This window comes from Boleophthalmus pectinirostris, unplaced genomic scaffold (assembly GCF_026225935.1).
Source record: "Boleophthalmus pectinirostris isolate CB_2022bp ecotype Guang Dong unplaced genomic scaffold, ASM2622593v1 HiC_scaffold_2, whole genome shotgun sequence".
Lineage (NCBI taxonomy): Eukaryota > Metazoa > Chordata > Actinopteri > Gobiiformes > Gobiidae > Boleophthalmus > Boleophthalmus pectinirostris.
The window spans coordinates 8549869-8576059 of NW_026571152.1; the positions used below are offsets into that span (position 1 = coordinate 8549869).

General features: G+C 37.2%; 2 protein-coding genes across 2 annotated transcripts in view; one reads left to right on the forward strand and one right to left on the reverse strand.

Moving 5' to 3' along the window:
• Positions 1-79: 79 nt before the first annotated feature.
• Positions 80-15478, forward strand: sv2 (synaptic vesicle glycoprotein 2). The gene is given in 16 exon segments (XM_055155830.1): positions 80-215; positions 577-673; positions 770-837; positions 1651-1737; positions 2536-2697; positions 3054-3216; positions 3790-3911; positions 5043-5185; positions 6494-6571; positions 6859-6942; positions 8250-8338; positions 10174-10301; positions 10645-10740; positions 11480-11639; positions 12724-12782; positions 12785-15478. Coding segments are annotated over 15 exon segments (1620 nt in total). The 5' UTR covers positions 80-215; positions 577-614; the 3' UTR covers positions 12907-15478.
• Positions 15479-16678: 1200 nt separating this feature from the next.
• The window catches only part of LOC110158690 (adaptor related protein complex 3 subunit beta 2), a 66601-nt gene continuing 57088 nt past the window's right edge, over positions 16679-26191 (reverse strand). Inside the window, 5 exon segments of the mRNA XM_055155989.1 lie at positions 16679-19221; positions 20770-20826; positions 20828-20906; positions 22357-22454; positions 23086-23170. Coding sequence (XP_055011964.1) covers positions 19071-19221; positions 20770-20826; positions 20828-20906; positions 22357-22454; positions 23086-23170 — 470 coding nt within the window. The 3' untranslated portion in view covers positions 16679-19070.

The following is a 26191-nucleotide window of genomic DNA, read 5'->3' on the forward strand; positions in this document are numbered from 1 at the left end:
ACAGCTAGGCGCGCGTTCCGTCTTTGGATTTGCTTCAGCAATGTGAAGCTAATTGCTAAAGTGCACGGATGATGTTATAGGCTGGTTTCTGATTTGAAAAGCCCCAAAACAGAGCCAGGAAGACGGCGAGCAGGACGTGCAAAACCGCCTCTCTCTGCTTTTTACTTCCTGGTCCTCCCTGGCTGGCTGGCTGCTGTCAGGTAGCTAGCTTCGGGGTTAGCATTAGCTCTCCAAATTCTAGGCATTTCGACCGAGTAAGCGCGTACGCGTGGTTTTGGAGTCATTATGCAGATTTTTTTCATGTATATTTATATTTAGGAGTGATTTTCGAAGTGGTTAAGGTTAGAATAAAGAGCAGTTTTTAAATTATAAGGTTAAGATTAAGATGACAGAGAGTTTGAGTTTGTTTTTCAATGTAATTTTTTGTAGATGCATCAGAAATATCCGATTTGTCACGTTTTTCCTCGTATACAGTAGAAATCTTAAAATGAATTCAATTAACCGTAATATATGATCTACTAAATGTTCTATTTATTAATGATATCTATTTTTTATTTATTTTTATTTATTTTTCAGGTGAGTGACGTCGTGCATTAGACCCGCCCCCGAGCGAAATGCCAAAGATGTGGAGTTTCCAAGCTTCAGGCAGTCATGGGGACAGTCAGCTGAGCAAGTGAGGAAATAAAAAAAGATTATTGCTTCATTTTAGAGGCCAGTCTTCGCTTGATTTTTATACACTTCTTGGAATGTCTCGTCACATTTTTGTTAGAGATGCCGAAGCTAAAGAACCGCTGCTTACTAATGCTCGCCTGGAGACCAACGTGGACTCGGATGATGGCAAGTTATCACAACAACAACAACAATAACAACAACAACAGCTGCTGCAACTGCTACTGCTACTACTACTACTACTACTACTACTACTACTACTACTACTACTACTACTACTACTACTGTATTACTGTATATCAGATGAATTATGGCACTTTATTTTACAGTTTTAGATGAAAAGCTTTAAAAAGCAGACAATAATAAACCCTTTTTATTTGTATAATATATAAAGAAGTACTATGTCCTTTTTGAACTAGTCCTTATCTGGACTCTCATTATGGTACTGTTAAAGTTACTACTACTACTACTACTACTAGTACTACTAGCATGCAAAAAGTTGGTTTTTTTAACGTGATAATCAATACTATTCACTACTTAGTAGCCTCAAAATATTTATATTTTGAGCAAACTATGTAATTCTGTAACTTGTGTTGTTTGACTTGTCTATCAGGCAATACTACTAGCTTCTACTACTACTATTCTAATACAACTGCTACCACTATAAAGCAAATTAATTATGGCACTTAATCTGAAAGCTGCAGATCAAATATTTTAAAGTTATTGATGAAATGTTAAAAAACAAAACAAACATACATACATATTTTGACAAATGCTACTACTGCTACTACTACTCTACTAGTTTTTAGACTATACTAACTAACTACTACTTCTTAAACTTTTGCTAGGAAGCTTGCTTATGCTAGGGGGAAAAAGCCATTAAAAAATAACCATGGAAACAAGCACTCCAACAGAAAAGTTACACAATGCTTCTTTAGTAATGAACGATTTAACTGCTTCATTTTTGATTTTTGTTTCCAGGTGATGCTATTTTTGACAGAACAATAAACAAAGAAGATGAGCATGCCGAGAAACAATGTACTTTTGAGGAAGCAGTGGAAGAAGCAGGTATTGAAATACAGTACAATACACCCCAAAGTTTAGAGGAAATTTTGAATAATATGTCTGCAACATGGTAATTCACACATTTTTAGCGCACAAACTAGTATTACAGTGTGCTTATCTCTTATGCAAACATTACATAGTGTAATCATAATGACTTTGCTAAAACATGAACATAATATAAAAATGAAGCATACCTTTTGTGTATGACCAGCCATATCCCACTCTTAAATATTTTTTAAACATGAATAACACAAAATGTGAGACTTTCATGTGAGACTGTGAGTGGGGCTGCCTCTCCAGAGACTTGACATGTAACTTGGCCATGTGGCACCACCTGCTTGTCTGCACTGAGGTAGTTAAGTTTACGTATTGTGGAACATTACAGGCACAACAATGAGATCTCCATGGACACAGTGGCTAGGTGACCCTCTCTCAGAAAAGTTGTGTAGTGCCACAGACAAGTTAAAGGCATATATTTCTAGCCTTTTTTAAACAATATGCAGTAGTTATTCCTCACTTACCCCATGCATTCCAACTATCCTTCTTATTCACCACAATGAGTTTATAAGTGCTTTTAACAACTCACAGAGAACAGCGAGCAGTTTTTTGTGAAGGTAAAGTTCATAACAACAACTAGCATGCTAATGAGGTCTTCCTGAAAATCCTTTATAATTACATCAAGAGCTGCTAGATGTATAAATATATATAATTTTACTATATATCTGTGCTGGGTCAAGACAAATTTAGCTCAAATACGTGGGGTACAGGGCCTTTAAGTCCATTCCACGTTTGTTCCTGCAGGTTTTGGGGTGTTCCACTGGTTGCTGTTGGTGGTGTGCGGTTGGGCCAATGCCAGTGATGCCGTAGAGATCTTGTGTGTGTCTTTTCTGCTACCGACTGCCCGCTGCGACCTGAACCTCTCGTCCTCAGACATGGGCATCCTCACTGCCAGCATCTTCCTGGGTAAGAATGTCTTTGGATATTCAGTATACAACTGGGCAAAATTATTTCGGAAAAAATATACAGAAACTTTTTTTGTTTTATTCATAGGACTATCTTTGTCCATTCTCCATGTATGCATCCATACATGTACATCAATATTAATACATACTAGGGCTGCAAGATGAATAATCTTAATCCAATTGCTTTCACAATTTGGTCGCAATAGCAAATAAGTACCATAAACAACAAAAATGTGTATTCTGAATATAAACAGGTAGTTTTAAGACTATCAACGAATGTATACTCAATATTGGGCAGGGCATGGATAACTGAGTGCTCTGATGTAACTGACCATAAAGCTATTTTCTGCTTGGTAGGGATGATGGTGGGAGGCTACATGTGGGGCTACCTGGCGGACCAGAGGGGGCGCTGTAGGGTCCTGGTGGTGTCCCTCAGTGTGAACGGTGTGTTCGGGGCACTGGCCAGTGTAGCTCCAGGCTTCTGGCTTTTCCTTTTGCTGCGGTTCATCAGTGGAATTGGGTGAGTGTAAAATTATAATGAAAACACATATGCTGTGCATTATTTGGGCTTAGTAAACTTATTTCAACAAACATCTTACCATTTAAATATCTATGAAAGCAAAGCCCACTTTAATGTCTAGAAATATTCAAACTCTGCCAATGCAGCCAGGTGTTTGGCATCAGAAATACATGGCTGTAATAAGGGCAGTCCTGTGTGGTGTTGCGTAGTACTTGAAAGTGCAGTAGCCACTAGAGTTTTAGAATTAGACACAGAGTTTCAGTTATGCCTAATTTGCACTAAAACTGGTTAAAAGAATGGTAGACACTACAAAATACCATATACAAAAGTGTATTTATTGTTTAGTTGCACTTTAAATCAAGTATTGAATGGCACAGTCACTTTTGTTTGGTTGCACCGTTTTTCTGACCCCAAATAACCATTTGTGCAGAGCAAAACAACTGGTGTATAAATACATCATGGCGCCTGTGGAGATCTGAGTCTGGGAAAGTGGGAAATTCAATAAAAATCGAGTTTTGAGCCCAGCCACAAATGTTGAATATTAAAATCTTGTTTGTGTGTTTGTCTCTGCAGGGTTGGTGGTTCGATTCCTGTTATTTTCTCATACTTCTCTGAGTTTATGCCTCGTTTGAGGCGAGGGGCAATGATCAGCGCTCTGGCCACTTTTTGGATGGGTGGAAATATACTGGCAGCAGGTACAAAGCACTAAACACATAAAGCTCTGGCTCAAGACAGGACATATTAGTTTTGATCTACTTTTAGACATTCTGTACAATTTAGAGATGCATGGGGGAATGTTTCATAGTGTGGTATTAAATTATCTATCTTCCTCAAATGTATTATTACTGATGCTTTTATTGCTAAAAAAATATTTAAATTGAGAAGGGTCCCTCTATTGACATGGTATCTCCTTTGAGATAGGCAGGTAGCAGACATCTACCCAAAAACTGTAACCAAACTGTAGCCAAAACAGCAAATGATTATACGAGTTTATCTAATCTGTATATCAATCTATTGAACTACTTTTGTCAGGGAATTTACCCCAGACTCAATCATTAAAGAACAATCCAGAGACACAGTGGTTCATTTTACTTGCGCAAGGAGTAGAAGAGAACTACCTGCCTCCCTAACTCGAGCTCTCTTCTCCCCACAGCACTTTTATTGTTAAGCATCACACAATAACCTTGACATGATTATACGACATGTTTTACAGTTATCTCTGACTAATGGACTACAGCTGACAATGCATCCGATTACATACGTCATATCATAGTGTACATACAATCTCTTCTTAGCCCAATTTATCCCGTGTCAGCCCAATTTTATTTACAATCATTAGTTGATTTTCTATAATGTTATCTTAACTGGGTCGGCTGGTGCATCAGCAGCTCAGCTGATGTTTTTGTGGTTACATACAGTTTTGAACAAAGCACAAAGCAATTTTGGTAATCTTATATTGTACAATGATTAAACATAGATTAATACTTTTAAAAGAATTGATGTGTTTAAACCTAGATTAACACTTAAAATGACTTAATGTCTCATGATCCAAAAAATTCTATAACAACTTTTCCTTTTTGCAATGTTTTGTATCCTGTACATTGAAGATAACCTGCTTTTTAGCTCAATTTACTTGCGTTTTTATTGAGAAACATCCAGTGACAGGAAGCATTAATAATATTTAAACGAATTCTGCACAGAAAAAAATGTTATAGGGGAGGAGAATATTTCTTAATGTAAGATGTAAGTGTGTGTGAGTGAGTGACAGTTTTGTGACACACATCGACTCTAAATATCTAAAACGTCTTCCTCCTTTTTGTGTTTAGGTCTGGCCTGGTTGGTGATTCCTCGAAATTGGGCTCATTTCGAGAGCTGGAGACTGTTCGTGGTGCTCTGCTCTGTCCCCAGCCTCAGCTCAGCTCTGCTCTTCAAAATCCTGATGCCCGAAAGCCCCAAGTTTCTCATGGAGGTAACTGAGGAGAAATCAATGACTTTGTTTTCTGAGTATTGATACTTTGCACAGTTTGCAGTGACATAACGCTGGGGTGTTCTACATGTATTTCGATCAGTGGAATGCACACATTAGCCAACACTGAAAAAACTCAAATTAAAATACAAAATGGCTTTAAACACCTTATTTTCTGGGGACTGTGATCAATACGAACGTTCATAGTCCTGTTTAGGTGTTTGACTTTCAACAAAAAGCTGAGAACTGAAAAACTGCTAATACTAATTAGCTTGGGACTGTAATTTTATGTGAGAGACATTTTTAAGCACAGGAGTCATATCACCTGTAGTTCCAACCAAGTCAGCTCTGTTGAATAACAGAGCTTCAGACAGAGTAGTGCTTTCGGTTAGCTTCACACCCCCAGAGAATGTTGATGACATCAGCTGCATAGTATCAGTATAATTTACCAAAGTCAGTTATAGAAATGATATATAAATAGAAATTATAGAGGAATATTGTTTACAAAAATATCAGATATTCACTACAGCTGCGTACCATCTGCATCTAATTATGGAGCATTTTATTGTTAGAAAATTAGGAAGTGCACCTTAGCATACTAGCTGTTAGCTTTACCGTCGTTGCAAATCTCCACTCTGGTCTCTGAAAGTTGAAAAGCACAAACTCATCATAGTGAATAATCAGGATGCTCTGAATGCATAAGGCATGTGAGGAATAAATTTAGACCACTACAAATGGTTGAATTTGTAGCCCACAGCACATTTTACCTAGCCAGGCTGGCGCTACTTAGTGCCTCCTCTCAATTTCATTTCTCTCTAGTGACTAGGTCAGGAATCAGAATACACTAGACGGTTTGCAAGAACCCTGGAAGTTGCAGACCACACACCAGCCAATGAGCAAAAAGCTGTGAAGCCATGACGTCAAACTCAAGTGCCTATCTGGGTCCTGTTTGTGCTACAGCACAACAGTAGACAAAGCGGTCGAGATGGATGTAGACAAAGTCATACATTCTGTGTTGGCAACGATTCCCGAGATCGAGGATTTAAAGCTGGAACAAAGAGAATGTTTAGTAAATTTTATCAAGAGGAAAGACATTATTGTCCTTCTTCCTACGGGATTTGGCGCATTACATATGTCACGACCAAATAGCAGCGATTGGTTAAATAAAAAAAGTACCCGCCTACTGTCGAGCGAACGAATCCCATGAATCGGGCTACATTTTACCTGCCCCTATTTCAATAATAAACAATGGACAAGAGATTTATATTATGTTGTTATGTTGTCTTTCATTTCTTTATTTTTTTCTTCCAGACTGGACAGGAGAAGGAGGCAGCTTGTGTCTTTCAGCTGATGTTTAAGTTGAACACATGGGGTAAAGGAAAGAGAAAGGTACAGTTAAATACCTTAGAATATCATACAAGAGTTACATTGTGCAATTAGTTTTATTTTAAGGTACAATTTGTAACTTTTCTGCCACATGCTTGTCTATATGGAGATGTTAATGCTTTGATTAAAATGTTCCACAGTATGGCATTAAACCTACACTAAGTTTGGATGCACAAGTTTTATTTAGAAGATATTGTAACTGTCTCAGTTGCTACTGAATACTTGAAAATTAAAGAAAAGAGTTAAATGTGTTTTCATTTTAAGTTTGTTTTTGTACTTTTCTTCAAAAGGAATTTGCCTTAAGCGTTACTACAAGAAATGACAGTAACACAACAACTTTACAGAAAGAACAACTCATCGATGTTTACAAAAAGGTACGCATTTTCTTGAAAACTTTGGAAAAATAAGAAGTTGATACTTGATACTGGTTTGTGAAAAGAATGAGGCCAGGAATGTAATAAATACAAAGAGAGATTTCCGAAGCACATCATGTCATGTGGACATGTTTCGACTACAAGGGTCTCGTTTCTCTTTCCTCTTCTTGATTCCTCTCCTCAGTTCTGCAGGAAATGGGTGAGGAAGACCCACCCACAGAGGAGACACAGGGAGGAGAGAGGATACAAACTGAGACCAATAAAGAAGCTTCCGTCATGTTTACTCCTTCATTCCGTGGTTTTCTTTGGGACACCACTTAATATGACACTTTTGACTGACACCTGAAAAATGGAGGATCAAGGAGAAGGAAGCGAGGAAAGAGAATTGAAACGCAGCCATGGTGTCTTTTTCAGGGCAAATACAGCACAAGTGAACAGGCAGCTCTTTAGATGTGTTGTGAGTCATGTGATTTTAATTAAGGTCATGTGACATAACTGAACATGCCATGGCAAAAACGACAAAACAAATCCACAACAAATCACCTGCCACTGTAATGAAACATCGAGTAACAATGAATGTGAGTCAGAAAAAGCTTTTTCTGATGTGACTCACACTCACGATTCATTTAAAGAGCTGCCTGTTCACCAGTGCTGCATTTGCCATACTCTTTGTAGTCGAAACGTGTGGATGTTTTTGTAATAAATGCACATAGCTAACACTATCTCTTCTTTTTTGTCAGTTAATTTTTATTGTAAATTTTGCAGAAGAATAGAACAAAAACAAGTACAGTTGGCAAGAAATTTAACACCCATTTCCATGAAAAAAAATCACTCTGGAATGGTGCACAGTTGTGTATATATAGAGCAGAGCAAACCACCAACTCAATGTTGTTACGATATTTAGACCATTTCCCCCATCTTGTGTAATACGTTTCTTCAATTGATTTTAACCAGACCTCTAGCAACAGTGGCTCTGATTAAAGTCATTTAGGTGTAACTGCCTTTTTAGCACAGGCAGAGAATGCTGAATAACTATCTGACATTGTTTGGTAAATTAGATATATCCCCCATGTAAAGTGTCGTCACATTTTGAGGAACAGTGACACCGATTATTTGACCAATTGTTGTTGTCCAATTATTTCTCCAAAATGTAATGTAGAATATGTGTAGTAAAGTTTGGTGAGCCTGATTATCTCCACAATCCCTCCAGTATGAAGAGCTGTTTGGATTCCAACTATCTCTCTTTTCATTCATATTTAGTTTGTATTTTATTCTTCTAATTGCAATGATTTGTGTCTTTGTTTTAGGCTCTGTCTCCTGTCAGAGAGATGTTTAAAGGTGTGTTAAGGACCCGGAGCACAGCTTTACTCATCGTCTTCTACTGCATCTCCTTTGGGTGAGATCTCTGCCCCTGTGTCAACTTTTATGCCCGCTTATGTTCTGTATTTTATTAAATTAAATGTATTAAATATTTGTTTATTAGACACAGCATCAAGAGACACACATGTACAGTACCAAAGAAAGACTTGCCCATGATAAAGAACATCTAAAATATAAGTTGCTAGGGTAGGGGGTAGGTTCATGTTGATAAAATAATGCACTAAAATATGGAATAGAAAATATATCAGACCACAGACCAGACAGATAAACCAGTATTTAAGGGCCCATATGTGTTCATATCTCAGACTGAAACAACTCTGCTCCACCAGGTTTTTGTTGAGGTTACAACATTATAACATTGAACATAGAAAGTGAGACAAAGCCTGAACACTTAACTCCCAAACTGCTTTTAATGAATGACAACATTTCGATCAGTGGATCTTCGTTAGGTCAAAACCTGACAAAGATCCGTTGTCATTCAGTAAAAGCAGTTTGGGAGTAAGTGTGCAGGCTTTGTCTCACTTTCTTACAACATTATAACAAGTCTTAAAACTCACAAGAATCCATTTTGTGTAATATAAAACATAAGTGAATGATGAGTTGAAATAAATATATCACACTTTTCTATACATTTTGTTATATTTCATTTTTGACTTAAAGGTGCACTGTAACCAAACCCCACTTTTTGGTTGGGGGTTCGTCACCTGCTTGTTTCTATGGATATGTCACTGCTCTGTCTGGAATGTTCCACAGTGTGACATTAAATAGCTCTACTTTACATTTATTCAATTACAGGTGATTTTATATCTCAAAAATACCTAGGAAAACAGACATTCTGACTGTGAATGGGGTCATCTCTCCACAGATCTGACCTTTAACTTGCTCTGGTTTGGTCTCCATAAAGATAGAAAGGTTTAATGCGATACTGTGTAACCTTCCAGACAAAGCAATAACATCTCCATGAAAAAAACAAGCATTTGACGGGCCCTCCACCAGAAAAGTTACACCATGCACCTTTTAACTTTGTGCATGTGTTATTCTTTTGTCACTTCTCTGTTGAATATGTGACGAGCTGATTCATTGGAGCCACAATGGGACATAAGATAAAGAGGTTGAGCTTTTTTATCTTTAGCTCCAGATTGCAGAAGAGCAACTGAAGAATTTCACACATGGATACATTTATGGTGATCACAAGTCTTCAAGTTTACAAGACAATATTTCTGCATTTCTGAGTTAAATTTTACAGTCTATTCATGTTTTGTGCGATGCTTCAGCCTCAACCAAGACAGTTAGTGGTACATTTTAGAACATTCCTCATGAATTGCCATAATTAGGTTTGGTTCACATGATAGAGCTGAACATTTTAGTATCCCTATAGTTTAAAGTGCCCATATTACCTTATTTTCTGATCTGTTATAATGCTGTTTCCTCATCATAAACATACCTTTAGTTGTGTTTTGTTTTCATACATTTAACACTCAATTCCTGCATATTTGACCTGAGTTTTTTCTCAAATGGAAAATATTCTGTGATGTCTTGTGGAAATAAAGGAACTATTTCGCTGTGTTTTTCAACTCCTACTACACCTACATGACATCACAAGGTGGAAGAGAGCATTTTGAGCTTGGGAGATGTAGACTTGTAAGGCAACGTTACTCAAACATGTGTGAATGAAACCAAACACAACTCCAGGTATGTTTTTGAGCATGACAGCATGTCAGTTTTGCCTTTAATATGGAAGAGTTAAATGGAATGAAAAGTCAATACAAGATACAAATCATGATACATTTTTACCCAGCCTTAAGATCAGACAATTTACTAAATTTTTATGTCAAAATATTTCTTTTGTAGATTCTATGGCTTGTGGATGTGGTTTCCGGAGCTGTTTAAAAGAGTGGAGGATGGAGGCTCTCCTTGTGCCAATGTATCCAAGACGTACTCACTTCACAATGAGAGCTGTTACCCAGTGAAGACGGCAGGTGCGTGACTGACAGGAGAATACTGCTTTCACTCTTAGATGGGGTTATTATGTTAAAATTACAATAGTGGGTTGTGAGGATAAATCAAGTTATATTGATTGATTTCTATGGAGACAAGCAATTAGTGGACCCTTCAACAGAACAGTTGGATAGTGCACCATTAATCATTAACTCCATATACTGTATATACAAGGACATAAAGTGAGCATGGGGACTCTGGCTTCAGTTCACTTAATTTTGAGAAACTATCATCCCTCTGTCTGTAACTGCTGCTTTCTGGTTGATTACTTATGGGCTTTGTGTCTCGTCCTAAAACTGATCAAATATTTGTCCTTTGTCTCAGTTTACATGGAGGGCTTCTTCATCGCTGCGTCGAATCTGCCTGGAAACATCTTCACCATCCTGATGATGGACAGCATGGGAGGAAAGGCTCTTCTGTGTGAGTATAAGATTTATGTTAATGAAAAATGAAGAGACAAGAGCACAGTCCAGTTTTTAGAACCTTACTTTTTCATGTTATTTTAGTCATCTTCTTTTCATTTTTTATCCCCACAAGGACCAGAAAAAAATTCCCTATACCACATAAAGAACCCAAACAAACTGAAATGAAGTTGATAAACGGCACTGTGTGTAGCCTGTGCTCTTGCTGTTTTTAAAAATGGTTTTACAGTCACAACTGAACTTGTGATGTTAGAGCCTTAACCTGCAGATTGAGGACACAAATTTGTCTCATTCTCAGTTTATGGACAGGCCTCATGTGAAAGCTCAGAACCTCTAGAATTCCCTCCCTGAGCTGCAGAGGCTGCACTACTGATTCATAACTGGTGCAGGTGCTGGAGTTTAGGTAGTGACCATTCAGATCAGAGAGACATTTTAGGTTAAACCCAACTGGATTTTAGCATTAAAACTGGTTACTCAAATGAGACAGTCATGTAAGGCTCATTCTGCTTTCTGATTGGATAATTGTCTTGAGAAACAAAACAACAAAAATTATAATGAACAACCTGGCAATGTTTATTGTTTTGTAATAACAATAAATCAGCATTAGCATCAATTTTCAGTAAAAGTTCCTTTTGAAAGTGCACTATATAATTTCTTTGCCTTAAATGTGTTATTGTTTGGCATTTAGCTTATCTCCCTGTGAAAGCGTTTCATTAAATCCACATGTCTCTCTGCAGCCTTCAGCCTGATGCTGTCTTCTCTCAGTGTGTTCCTGATCTTCCTGGTGCAGACCAAAGCTCACACTCTGCTGCTGTCCTGTGTGTTCAGTGGAGTGTCTGTCATCTCCTGGAACGCTCTGGACGTGGTGGGCACAGAGCTCTACCCTACTCACCTCAGGTACACGCTGTAGCACTCTTCTCTTCATTACTTCAAATGAAAAGTCACTTCACATTCACAACACCAAGGGCATCTGACATCAGCTCATCTGATACAAAACAAATTCTGAACCAGTGAATCATTCAATTCCATGGCTGCTACAAATGTCATTATTTGCAGTTCTTTTAACAGAGATTATTAATTTTGAGGTTATGCAGAGGTGAATTTAGAGCTGTGAATTGAACATGGAATGGAATTTTACCCTCTGAATTTTTACTGTTGTGTTTGAGGCCTTGAAAATATTTACATTGAATATTTAAAAGGTGAGTTTTTCCATTTGAATTTTGAAACAGAGTAAAACACAATGAGCAAATGGAGCAACTGAAATTCAGAATAAAAACATTTTTTAGATTAAAACAGTTCATATTGAGAAATTTACCAGCATTTAAAATGCATTACCTTTCATACACGAGGAGATTAAGAAACAAAATGGTTAATATAGTAAGATCCATTTAAAAAGCCCTAAACATGTTAACAGTGTACTAAACAACTAGATCACACCATGCCATGCAATGCTCTAGTCTATTCAAAGTGCCTAGTATTTTTTTTTATTGAAGACTTTTAAGATATAAAATCTTTGTTCTTCCTAGTTTGACTGTTTCAATTTATTTTATCTGGACAAGAGCAGCAGATATACAGATGTATTTTTTTTCTGTGTTTTATCTGCTTATTTATGTTTTTGTTTGTATTTAATTTTTCAATGCATCTTTCTTCGTTCTATAAAGCACTTTGAATAGACTTAGACAAAATTTATCCACAAGGGATAAAATGTACATGGTAAATATACATGGTAATAATACATTAAAATTTGTAGCAAAAATAACAAGAGGCTGGTGTCAAATAAGGCTTAAGTATACAAATGTATGTGTACAAGTAAAAATCAAATGTAGAAATATAATAATACAAAACATAACTTGTCTATATACAAGAATATACTAAGAATTACAAACTTGCCTTGTTTTCTCCAAGTCATGCTCATGAAATTGAAATAATGATAATAATTTCACTGTATACATTGATTCTGACCCGCTTTTGTCTGCTCCAGGTCGTCTGCTCTGGGCTTTTTCACTGGAGTGGGCAGAATAGGGGCGATTATGGGTAATGTCGTTTTGGGCGTCTGGTGGACTCACACTGTGCGGTCCCCGTGCTGCTGGTGTCTGGACTCCTACTGACCGGAGGATTCTTCGCTCTGCTACTGCCACAGACCAGACAGACGGAGCTCACATGATCACACTCCATAACACGCCAGCATCTCATTTAGTTTCAAAAGTATTCCACTTTTTCTGCTTTATACAAGTTTAATTTAAATTGCCCATATTGCACTGTTTTCTGATCTATGCTATAATGTTGTTTCCTCATCACAAACAGACTGGAGTTGTGTTTTGTTTCATTCACACATGTTTAACACTCAAACTCTGCATATTAAAGAGTTCTTCTCTCAAACTGAAAACACTATGTTCCACCTCGCGATTTCTCCTTCACTAGAATCATTTGAATAATTTACAGCCCTGGAATTGTTTATCTCTACTGAACAAAATGTAAAAAGAAGCATTAACATGAAAACTAACACTGCATCTCATCACAAGGTGGAACAGAGCATTTTGAGTTTTGGAGATGTAGACGGACTGATAATAAAGAATTTCTCAGAAATGTGTGAATGAAACAAAATACAACTCCAGCTGTGTTTTTCAGGAGTGTAGTGGACCAAACAAAAAGTCAGAGACAAGGTATAAAAATAATTTTAAATTTAATAAAGTCAAAAATGGAGATAATTTAACAAAGGCTCAAATTAAGCAAATCATGAACAAAAAAAAGCCGGGCCCAACTGGGGGAACTTAAATCAAACTGAACAGAACAAAACAAACCCAACCAGACAAAGAACAGGGGTGTTTAAATACATGAGGGTCAACTAAAACTGAACACAAGAGAATTACACTAAATAATTAACTAAAACTACTAACTTAATCAAAGTAACAAGAAGGCAAATAATTATAATACAGAAAGTAATAAGTGATAATAAAGTGACCTTAATGCACCTTTGTTGAGTCATTCATGGTTTCTCCCAAGGGTCCTCCATCCAGCACTCAAAAAAACAAAAAACCCAAAATGAACAAGTGTAAGTAAATAATTCAAACTTATATTAACTAAAATGTGTGCACCCAAATTAGAATATAAGTCTAATTAAAGGAATTAAATTACTGTGATGTAATTAAATTAATGTAAATGAAATGAAATAATACTGACACTATGGAGTGGTGGCAGAGGTAACAACATTTTAACACTTTACATTTTTTTTGTTTTCAGTTTTGTGTAATATAGAACCTTTAAATGGTATTAACTTAGTAGTGAAACAATTTCAATCACATCTTTCATTATAGACAGTATTATCACTTTTTTTTAGATACAAGTAAAGGCTAATGTGAAGAATCATTTTGTGGTGAAGAAATTACATTTAAAGGTGCGCTATGGGGTCCCTCACCTGCTTGTTTCTATGGGTATGTGATTGCTCTGCCTGGAATGTTCCACCGTGTGACATTAAACAGCTCTGCCTTACATTTATTCAATTACAGATGGTTTTACTGCTCAAAAACATCTGGGAAAACGGGCATTCTGACACAGATCAGACCTGTAACTTGGTCTGGTTTGGTCTTTGTGAGGATGGAAAGGTTTAATGCCATACTGTGAAACATTCCAGACAAAGCAGTAACATCTTCATGGAGAAAAGCTACCAGAAAAGTGACACAATGCACCTTTAATGAGAAGGTTCTTATGTTTTGTGTGTGATATTTGAGCATTTCATTTTGCAAGAAAAACTTTACACTTAGACTTGAGATTTGCCTTATTTAATATTGAGAAGTGCTATAACGTGTACTAGAGCTGCTCAGTATGACTAAACATGACATTTTATAACTATTTATTATGGGAATTATGAGTTTGTTTTTCAGTGTACTTTTTCAAACAGTAAGTTTAGTGAAGTAATTTACGTTTTATTTTTATAATTTCTCTATGTAGGTTGAAAGTGAGGGGCTAAACAAGACCAAAACAGACCAAAAAGTGCCTAAAAATGTAAAATAATGATAATAATTGCAATAGTTATTTATGGTGTAGTTGTTATGAGTAACAGCTAATATTACACTATTTTATGATGTCCTAATGTTGTTTCCTCATCACAAATAGACCTGGAGTTGTGTTTTGTTCCATTTACACATGTTTAATGCACAAGCCTTGTGTATTTAGGCTGAGTTATTCTCACAAACTGAAAACACTTTGTTCCACCTTGTGATGTCATGTGGTAATACAGGAAGTGCTCCAATCGTTTGAATTATTTCACTCCTGGAATTTCCAATCTTTACTAATGGTAAAATTTAACTGTTAACTTGAAAATGAGGTGGAAGGTCACAAGTTGGAACAGAGCATTTTGAACTTTGGACATGTAAACAAACTAATAATAAAAGATTACTCAAATGTGTGAATGAAACAAAACACAACTCCAGGTCTGCTTTTGAGAAGGAAATGACGACAATCGACAATATTAGATGTGCTTAGTTGTAGGGAAGGTGTTCAAGGTGTCTATGCAATTGTCTTATCTGTGAACTAAAAGGCCTTCTTTCTATCTTTCATTTTCCAATTCTGTATTTGTAGCGCACAAAGGATCAATCAAACATTCCAGGCATTTTGTAATATATATAATGTCTATGATGCTTTAAAGCTGATATAACCACTCCAGATTACCAAAGGATATTAATGAAAGTAATGAAATTATATTTGTTGATTTGTTAAAATAAAGATATTGTTTTGTATTTTTGTGTTTTTTTATAGCAGGTGTGACTAATTACAGTACAATACTACATTTTATTTAACACATTTTTTATATTTGACGGTTCTGTATTAAGCAAAATGGATTCTTAAGTAACCCTTTATTATTATTAGTTTTATTATTACATCTCCAAAGCTCCAAAGGCTCTGTCTAGTAATATCATGTAGTGGTAGTTTAAGTTAGCAGCTATCTTTTAACTTTTGTTCAGTAGAGATTGGCAATTCCAGTTCTCAAATCATCCAAATCATCCTAGTCTTTACATTAAATTTCTTGCATTCACACAAGTTTAACACACAAACCCTGCATATTTAGAGTGATGTGATTTTAAATGTGTGAATGTCTGTTTGTGATGAGGAAATAACATAACAGATTAGAAAACAGCATAATTGTTCCTTTAAGAAAACTTGTATAGTCTTTTCCATACTACCGTTGCATTAGCTGATGTGAGAGGACACAAGGCAGAGAAATGAACTTAAAAAAAAAAGCAAACAGGACATCACAATCAGACTTTTGAATAACTTTATTTGTATAATAAATAGACTACTTCAGGAGCACAGTTCACACACAGACTGATGGGAGGAGTTTGTACATTCTTAGAGCCTGTACTGCAGTGACCATGACCATGATTTCTATTGTTTGTTAGATGGACTAACTGACCTTACACTGCCATCTGAAAACAGTAAAGTAATGCTTGGATTATCTGCAACCCTTCAAAACCAAAATGCAATAGTTACCAAATTTGCGATACATTTTTGAATCAAGAAATGAGTGGCCAAAACTAATTCCATTTTGTGAGTAAGAAAGTTTGAATGTTAAAGACACAGTATGTAACTTTCTGGAGCTGGCACGTCACCTGCATAATTCCATGGAGATAGGAAGTTGAAACACATCTCCATGGAGACAAGCCCTCCTCCAGAACAAGTAAGAGTTCAGATTTGTGGAGATGCAAGCCTGCTCAGAGTAAGGACAAGTCATTTTTCAGTGCAATAAATACAACCAAAATGAAAAAAAATAAAATAAAATCCTGTAATTTGTTTTGCTAAAAGTAGTGATGTATTGAGACAGAATTGACATTACAGGTCAGATCTGTGGAGAGGTGACCCTGCTCACACTAAGACAACATGAATTTTTGAGTGATTAAAAAAAAACAAAAAAATGTGTAATTGAATAAATGCTAGGCAGATAATTTTAATGCCCTACTGTGGAACATTCCAGTCAAAGAAATAACATCTCCATGGAGGCAAGCAGGTGCCGAGCCTCCACCACAAAAGTGACATAGTTCATCTTTAATTTTAAGAATGTATTTAGTTTTTTTGTGTTTTTTCCCAACTTTAAATAAATTGTAAATACTTGTCAAATTCTCAACCTTACAGTCATTTAGAATCGTAAAAGCTCTTTGGTTTTGAAGGGTAGACTAGCTGGGACAACTCAAAGACTGTATAAAAAAGTGGACTAAGAGAGCGTGACATCAGCTGTAGTGCTTGGCTCCAGTCAAATAAAGCTCACCGAGGCTAACAGTTATGTGGGAATTTGGAGTCGAGTTCCAAATTAGGAATTGATTTACAGAAAATCGCCAAATAAAAACACCAGGATCATACGAAGCAACCTTCTCAAAGAAAGTGAACTGTACCCGGACTCGATGGAGCCAGAACCGCGCCCATGCTCACTTCCTATTTCGAGCTCGCGGCTAGTGGCTTAGTCCATTTTTATATACAGCCTATGGCTCAACTGCAACAAAAAGAAATCAATTACATTCAAAAACATTCAACACATTAAAGTTTGTAACAAAAACAAGCTGCCAGGTGATGCTTGGCTTTAGACGTAACAAGGCCATTTCAAAGACAAGAAAAGAAAAGTGAATCGGTAACATTATTTGCATGTCAGGCTTCAGTTTTGTGGACAATATTGATTTTATATTCTCAGACACACGTTCATGCACACGCCACACTTGTAGTACTTTTTACATATAGAGCAACTTTTGTACAAGATTTGAAATGCCCTCCTGTCCTGACCTTTTGGGAAAATATGCTAAAATATGTAAGCTAAAGGTAAATTAATTAGGTTAGAGTTGATGTTTTTCGTTCCATTGGAATTACATTGGGTTGTGAGGGAAACTAAGGCGATGCATTTTCTAAAAATATACTTACTACTATGTAACATTATTGAAAGGCCCTGTACTTGATTTTTTTTTTGCCAGTCTATGTCAGGTATGAAGTCAAAAATGCGTGCTGTCTGGTTCTAATTATGTGGTTCTCAGACAATAACGTGCTTTAAAGACAAGGGTGACAAGAATTTCAAATAAAAAACTGGGAAATCCTTGTTTTACTGGTTGGTAATAATAAAATTGTAAAACGAGTGCATGATTAAGGAAAACTGTTATGCAGAGATCATTCAGGACTAATATGTGAGCCAGTATAGACACATTTTCTTTGTATTTTGGTTGTTTTTAAGCAGATATTTTGTATTTTATCTAACCAAATTACAATTTATGCCTCTCCTTACTATTGGCAGGTATCAAATTGGTCAAAAATAGAGACACCTGGGACATTTGTTGTATAAAACTGGGACAAATCACTTGTTTTGGATACATTTTCTGGGACAGGGGGACACAGAGCTCAAAACTATGACTGTTCCAGGTAAATAAGAACGTCTGATCACCCTAACATAGACTGTATGAAGACGTGAACTAAGTGAGTGTGACATCACCTTTAAAGTTTAGCTCCAGTCAAATGAAGCTCATCGAAGCTGGCAGTTATAGGGGCGAATTCTGAGCTGAGTTCCATATTTGGAATTCCGACCGCAAGTATCATAGCAAAGAGCCGATCCGGAGCGAGGCTATTGATTATAGCGCCCCTTAAAGCCTGCACATCTGGTTTAGCTGACAGTGAGGAAAGAAGGCACCTGATTTGTCTGTTATTAATGTTCATACCTTGATTTACGGACAGAATAGCGAAATAAAAACATGTAGAGCGGGTTAATACGAACATTTTAAGACCAAATGAGTCTGACAGCAGCAGTTAAGGAAAGTGGGGCAAGAGTTTTTCAATACAAAGTGAATTAGAGCCAGAGTCGATGGAGCCGGAAGCACACCCATGCTCACTTCCTCTTTGGAATGTGGCAGTAGTTTTGTTAGCTTTACCATCACTGCACAACTTTGCTCTAGTCTCTGAAAATTGTGAAAACTTTTAAAATTCAGTTTTTTCATGTTTATGTTTTTAAGACAGTAAAAATCAGGTACAGCTCCTTTAATATTTATAGACTTTGTATTGTTGTGTTTTGTGCTTAGTTTGGGGTGTTTAGTTCAATTAACGGCAAACATTTTAGGGAACTACAGCAACTTACGTAAAAGATATCATGTTTTGTTTTCAATTTTTAATAGGTATGGCAACGGTCCGAATTTTTCATCTTTCTGAAACCCTTGGATACTCCAAAATACATTTGATTTATGACGTATAGGCTATCTTGTTGTCTTTCTTACTAAAATAAATAAATAAATAAAATGCTACAGATGCGGTAGAGCGGTACATGTCCAAAGTCGCAGACAGGGGGCGCCGCTGTTACTATCCCAGGACACTTCACTGTGTGAGAGCTTGCAGGATTTCTTTCACCAACATGGTACCGATCAGCATCTTGTCGCAGTTGACGGTCAGCTGTGCAGCGCCTTCCTGTTTGGTCGCCACGGTGACCAGGACCAGGCTGTTGCTGGTCACGGTCCGGGCGGCGAATCTGTGAATGGGAAATTCAGGAGGGACAGGAGGGCTGAAGGTTAGACGAAGCAAAGCAGATCGGAAATACAGAAAAAAAGTGTTAAGTAGTCTAGGTAGTAGTCCTAGTCAAAGTAGTATTAGTAAAAGTTGGTAGTCTATAGTTAGTGGTACTGGGGTCTAGTTTACCTAAGTCTAGTTAGTTAGTCAGTTTAGTACTGGTTTACCTAGTCCTTACTAGCTGGTACTATAGTCTAATTAGTCTAGTCTAGTACCATAGTACTGGTAGTATAATATTAAGTCTAGTACCCTATAGTTTACCTAGTTTTTAGTCCTCCTGGTTTAGTCTAGTACCTGGTTTAGTAGTCTAGTTTACGTCTAGTAGTACCTAGTCCTAGTCTAGTACCTAGTTTAGTCTAGTAGTTTACCGTCTAGTACTGGTTTTAGTCTAGTACCTTAGTCTAGTACCTGGTTTATCTAGTCCTGGTCTAGTACCTAGTACCTGGTTTTGTCCCGGTCTAGTACCTTATAGTACCTGGTTTAGTCCCGGTCTAGTACCTGTATAGTCACATTTTTTCAAGTGTTTTTGTCACTTTTAAGCAGCTTTTCTTTATTTTACCTAAACAAATGACAGTTAATGCCTCTCTTTACTGTTGGCAGGATCAAACTGGTCAAAAATAGGGACACCTGGGACATTTCTGGTATAAAACTGGCACAAATCAGTGGTTTTGGATAAATCTGCTGAGACAGGGGACACAGGTGTCAAGCTGGAACTACAACAAAAGAACCGATTTGTGCTGTCAATATTAACCTCCTAAACCATATCATTTACACACAAGCTCCTGAATATGTGTTGTATAAAGAAATTTTGTATTTTTTCTTAAGTTTTCTGGCAATCTGGATACAATTTCCACAAGACAAAATGAGGCAAGAGATGTGACAAGATGAGATTTTGACATGATCTACTATAAATAAACTTCACAATCAAGTTCCTAATTTTATTCTCACCGTTTTTGATTTGACTTTATTTAATATTTTCATTGCAGCAGTGCTTTTTGTGACTACAGCTTTTCAAAAACTGGTTCTCGCCAGTTCTTAACTTTTTATCTAATCTGAACATAAAAACATGGGGAAAAATTTCACGAGATAATTTTTGTGGCAATTTTGTCTCGCGAGATCTTGTGGTACGAGATCTTGTACCATCCCCAGTAACTGCTAAACATTCTGCCATAGACATACATAAAGAATTCCCCACCGTGACATCACTACAAAATATCAATATTAGAAATGTAGTCTCAGCTCATTTGTTTATTAGGGCTTTATATCGCTGTAATAGAATAGGCCTTCGATGTGATTTTTCAAGAGCATGTGACAGGTTTAAACCTTCTCACTTCACTCAAGATAAATTACAACACCTTTATTACGTAAAGTGAAGGTTTAAACGGCCAAAAAATAACTTCCTTGTGTGTAAACAGTCTCTGCATTTTGGATGGAAGTTTCTCCTACTACTACTTCCTGTATTTTTGCACTTTTCAAACTGCCACTTCATCATTAAGCTTGCTCGTCTGACCTGCACTCGTTGTCGGAGCCACAGGGCACGCGGCTCAGGCTGGCGGCGGTGGTCACTCTGGACGATGGCGTGTTCGTTCCGACATTTCGAGTCCAGCGTCAGTTTCTCCGAGATCTCGTTCATGCCCATCAGCTGACCTGCAGAGGGAAACACAATGTGATTCAGCAGATCAATACTGTCATGCTGTTTAAAGGCCCTGTATTCTTGAGGTCAGAGGAAGCCTGTTGTGTGCAGTCTGCGTCTAATTACAGTGTTTTATTGTCCGGTAATCAGGAAGGTCACTGAAAGCATGCTAGTTGTTGTTACTCTGACGGCAAAACTCTTCTCTGCTCTCTGAAAGTTGTGGAAACAAGCTCATAGACACATCATGGTGAATAATGTTCTGTCTTTAACTTGTCAGGTTAAGGTTATGGTACATTTTATTTTTCACGTAGGGAAATTTGTCCTCTGCATTTGACCCATTCTTCAATACCACTAGGGCAACTGGTCAAGAGCAATGAGACCTATCTCCAGATCTTGGCCAGGACTACCTAAAGCCCAATTTATGGTTGTGCGTCAAATAGTCTGCATCACAATGCAAAAAGTCTGCGTCGCCTTGAACCCCCTCCACAGAGCATCTGAGTCGACTGATGTGCACCTCCAAAGTTTTCTAATTACGTGTCGAACCACAGCTCTGCATACATTTCCAGTACTCCGCTTTCCTGCTCCATTTTGTATACACGAATGCCATTTTTAAATCCTAGCCTCCAAGCGTTGTGGTGGTGAATTACTTTGCGGCGCATAGACCTCAACGCAGATCCACAAATCAAAAAATGACGGCGACAAGGCAATGGCAGCAGTGTGCGTTAAGTCCATGCAGAACTATTTTTCGGCCTTTAGCTGGAGGATTTGACTTATGGTGCATGTTTAGGGTTAATGGGGGAAACTGGTAGGTAGGCTGGTGTCACCTAGTGCCTCATTTCTCTCCAGCGACTAAGTCAGAATTCGGAACAGACTAGACGTTTGCAAGAAATCCAGAAGTTGTAGAGCGCGCACTGGCCAATCAGCGAAGAGCTGTGAAGCCATGTCTAGGTCCCTTTTTGTGGTACAGCACAACAGTAAACAAAGCGGTCGAGATGGATGTAGATGAAGACATATATTCTGTGCTGGCAATGATTCCCGAGATCAAGGATTTAAAGCCGGAACAAAGAGAATGTTTGGTGAATTTCATCAAGGGGAAAGGCGTTATTGTCCTTCTTCCTACGGGATTTGAGAAAAGCTTAATATACCAGTTAGCCCAGTTAGTGGCGCATTACATACATCACGACCAAATAGCAGCGATTGGTTAAATAAAAAATGGACCCGCCTTCTGTCGAGCGAACAAATCCTAATGCTGCGAGGTCAAATGGTTTCCACATAGTGAAACCGGCTGATGAATCAGGCTAGGAACCCGAAGTGCCCACACAGAAAGCCCGGGAGCAGTTATTTTGGCCATTGTGACACAAAAGTACATTATTGTCCCATGCGCAGACGTATCGGTGTAGCACTGGTGGTAACAGAAGGTTCAGAGGTAGTGCCTTAATCTCTCTCTCTGTCTCCGGTCTTTACCTTGTTCCTTTTTAAACTCGTTCTCCGTCATAAACACAGGCCTCATCAGCTCTCCCACCGGCGGCTGGATCGTCACAAAGAACTTCTTGGAATTTGTACTGAAATGACAAACATATGCTCATTTAACATGTACATGACACTTATTTTACTGACCCACCAGGGAAACTGTATTTAGCTTTGACAAGACATCTATCTGCATTTCGTAAAAAAGAATGAGACAACATTAAGTAAAAAATTAACCAAAAGGATCACATGACATATTATCATACTGCAGAAAAAATAACAAAAACATAGTAGTAGTAGTATAAAGAAAAAAGTACTGACTATAAATAGCCAAAAATTATTGTTCCATCTAACAAAAACTGAACGATGGGCCAAGAGTATTTATCGTGATATCTTTTGTTGTTGTGTAAGTGTTAGACCACAGCTGACAGTACAGATCAGGACTGTTCTGAAATCTGAGCACTTTATACTTAGATTCCCTTTGGAGTTTACATGAAAAAACAAAAAACAATATCATGATTTTATTGATTGATTAGATCACAATTTCAATTTGTGAGAGGTCACACTTCATTGCATTTGAATAATCCCAGGAACGAGATCTGGCATGAACCAATAATACAGTTCCATTACTTTTACTTTTACTCTTTTCTTGTTTTTTGTTGCTTTCCTTTATAACCATGTCCACAGAACTGTCTCCTGTTCTTTGACCATAAATGCTTTTCTCACCAGAGCTGGAAGTTTGCAGCTTGAGTGGAGTCACAAAAGTCAATGCCCATCACAGCTGTGGTTGTCTCTCCGGCTGCCAGCACCTCTGCACAAACAAACACAGGAATTTACAATGTTTAAACAAAAGACAAATGCACAACGATTAAACAAGGAACAATAAATAAAGGTAATAATCAGGAACTCAGCCACAGCTCTCTCTTTGACAACTGGACAATGTCTGAGCGACTAGGGCTTAACAATTTGGGATTTTTCTGACAAGCATTGCTATTGTGATTCAATTTGCGATTTTAGTTTTAATAATATTATTTAGTTCAAAGTTCACATTTTAAACATGTTGTTTGGCAAAAAGACTGAACTCTGAACTGACAAACTAATATAAGAATCGCATTTCAGAATGTTCGTGCAAATCTAAACTACAGGGTTAGGAGTTTTTAGACAGAATAAGACATTTTGTTTGTGGAGGAAATGATGGTACAAAAAAACAGCAACTTTCAGGATATACTAATTAATTCTATTCACGATTATGTCACAAAATCCAGCAGACGTTTGGAAACATGCAGATGACAACTTCCTTTGGGCTCTGTTGGCGATAGTAACTCTGACAAAATCTGGGAAAACTGAGAAAATGGCCCAGTTTTTTTCATCTAGATGTCATTTTATTCTTTCTTTTTTCCTTTTATAAATTGCCTATGAATTTGTGTATTATAAATTGTCTAATTAAAGTCTGCCTGTAAGTGACATTGAAGACGTGATTAGAGTCTGTCCATTATGAAAAGCTTTGTCTGGTTGTGAGGACATTGACTGTATAAAAGAAGTGGACTAAGTGAATGTGATGTCACCCATAGCGTTCATAGTCGCTCAAATGAGGCTTGTGATGCTCATGGTTACAGGAGCGAATCTGAAGCCAGGCTCTACGTTATGAATAAGATTTAATAGGACAAAAAAGTGAAAAAAAAAAAAAATCTGGATCAGGATGTAGATCAGGTTAATACAAACATTTTAAGACCAAAATGACAAGGCTCACAGCAGCAAGTACAGAGAGAGAGGCGACAAGATCCTTACTGTATGTAAGTCAATAGACGCATCAAGAATCTCAGACTTCCAGTCATTGCGCAATGCATACTGGGAAGGATTTTCTGAGGATTTTCGTCCTTCCTGTGTATCAATACTGCCCATTGCTTTCGCCTTTCACTATTTTTCAATTCCATTGGGAAGGGAAACAGTTTGAACAGAGGTTTGCAGTCACACAGATCTGATTCCCTTTTGCATTTATGGAGTTTGAAAACAAATTTCTCGAGCCGTTTTCCGCTGTTAGGTTATCCAACAACCACACAATTACGATGTCCGAATCCCAAAATTAAAATATGACAATATCAGAATCAGAAACAAAAGCGATATGGTTCAAAAGACTTGAAAAGATCATCTTTGTCAATAGACGCATCCCACTGGGAAAACAAACATGGCGGTTTGATGCTCACTTTTTCGGAAAATCCTTCCCAGTATGCTTTGCACGATGACAGTAATTATGAGATTCTTGATGCGTCTATTGGAACCACGGTCAGAAGGAGCTGGAAGCATGTTTCCAAATGTCTTCCAGTAAGCGTGAATAGAGCCTAAAGTGTCATTCTGTGATACCCTTCTTACATTCACAATCACACTGAGTACAATATTATATGATATGCCTGAAGAATTTGGGAAAAAATATTTAACTGCAATTTTTCTGACAAGCTTTTAATAATGGGATTCTAAACAAAGTTCACATTTTAAACGCGTCCAGAAGAATTGACGAAAAGACTGAAATGAACAAACAAACTAATACAAGAATCACATTTCAGAACATGTACAAATCTAAACAACACAGAGAGATTTTGTTGTTTGTGGGCAAAATTTACTAAGTACTTTGTGATTTTCTAATTACGTACATTCAAATTCGAATTTGATTGTGATTAATCTTGCAGCCCTGTGTATGTGTACATTTTGCTTGTAAACAGGCACATCACATCAGGTTTGTGAAATTGTAATGTATCATGTTTTTGTATATTTATAAGGATTTAATAAGGATTTGCGTGTGGCATGGCGGTTTTGGTGGCCATACTGGAGGTCAAGGTTGCGGTTGATTGGGAAGGTGTTATTCACTTACCACAATATAATTATGGCTACTTTAAACAGCAACAACAACATAAAACTGTCTGAAATTGCCAGCTCGTTAGATCAGCCGTCATTAGAAAGATATAATGCTCATGTCATCCTCCTGGGTTCTGGAATATATCTCTATCTAATTCCAACAGACCACTTTGTCAGTCTAATCTACGCTCGCTCTGTGCCCAACCTCCAATATCCAGATATTTATAACTACTTAATTCATTCTACCAACCAAGAACTAAAAAGTTACAAGGGGTTGGAGGCTTATAAATATTTTGTAGAGGGATACATGAAATCTTTGTTGATCACCAAGCCATCACATCTGCTCCTGATAACAGCCAGGGTAAGTAGAACGGGGGTCAAAATCAGAACCGTTTTCATTACTCCTAGAATTAAAGAACATCAGACCAAGAATGCAGAATAAGGTAATTGTTGGAGAAACTGTGGACAATCATCAGTTGGACATTTTCACATACAGTCCCAGTTTTGCAATGGCCCAAGATTGTCCCTTAGTGGACAGAGACCATTAAAAACATTAAGCTTATTACAGGACAGCAATTGGAGGAACATTTTAGTGTATTTTATTTGGGAAACATACCAACTGGGCTGAAAAAAAAGACAGATATCTTCTTCAGATACTACAAGCAGCCAGCAAGAAGGCGATCACACCAAAATGGCTACAAGACAAACCTCCTACTATTTCAGAATGGGCTGAACTAATCAACGAATTTCAGGTTATGGAACGAATATCATTCTCCTTGAGACACTCCTTAGATAAAGAAGAACTGTATTGGAAAAAGTGGAATTCTTACACTCAAAACAAAGCCTAATGTACATTTTTTTATACATCTTTGCAGGTGTCACTCGCTTGATGGCCTCCTATTTTTATTTTTTTATTTTTATTTAATTTTAAGTAATTTTTTCCTTTTTTTTGGTTGGTCTGACAATTTATTCTGTTCTACAA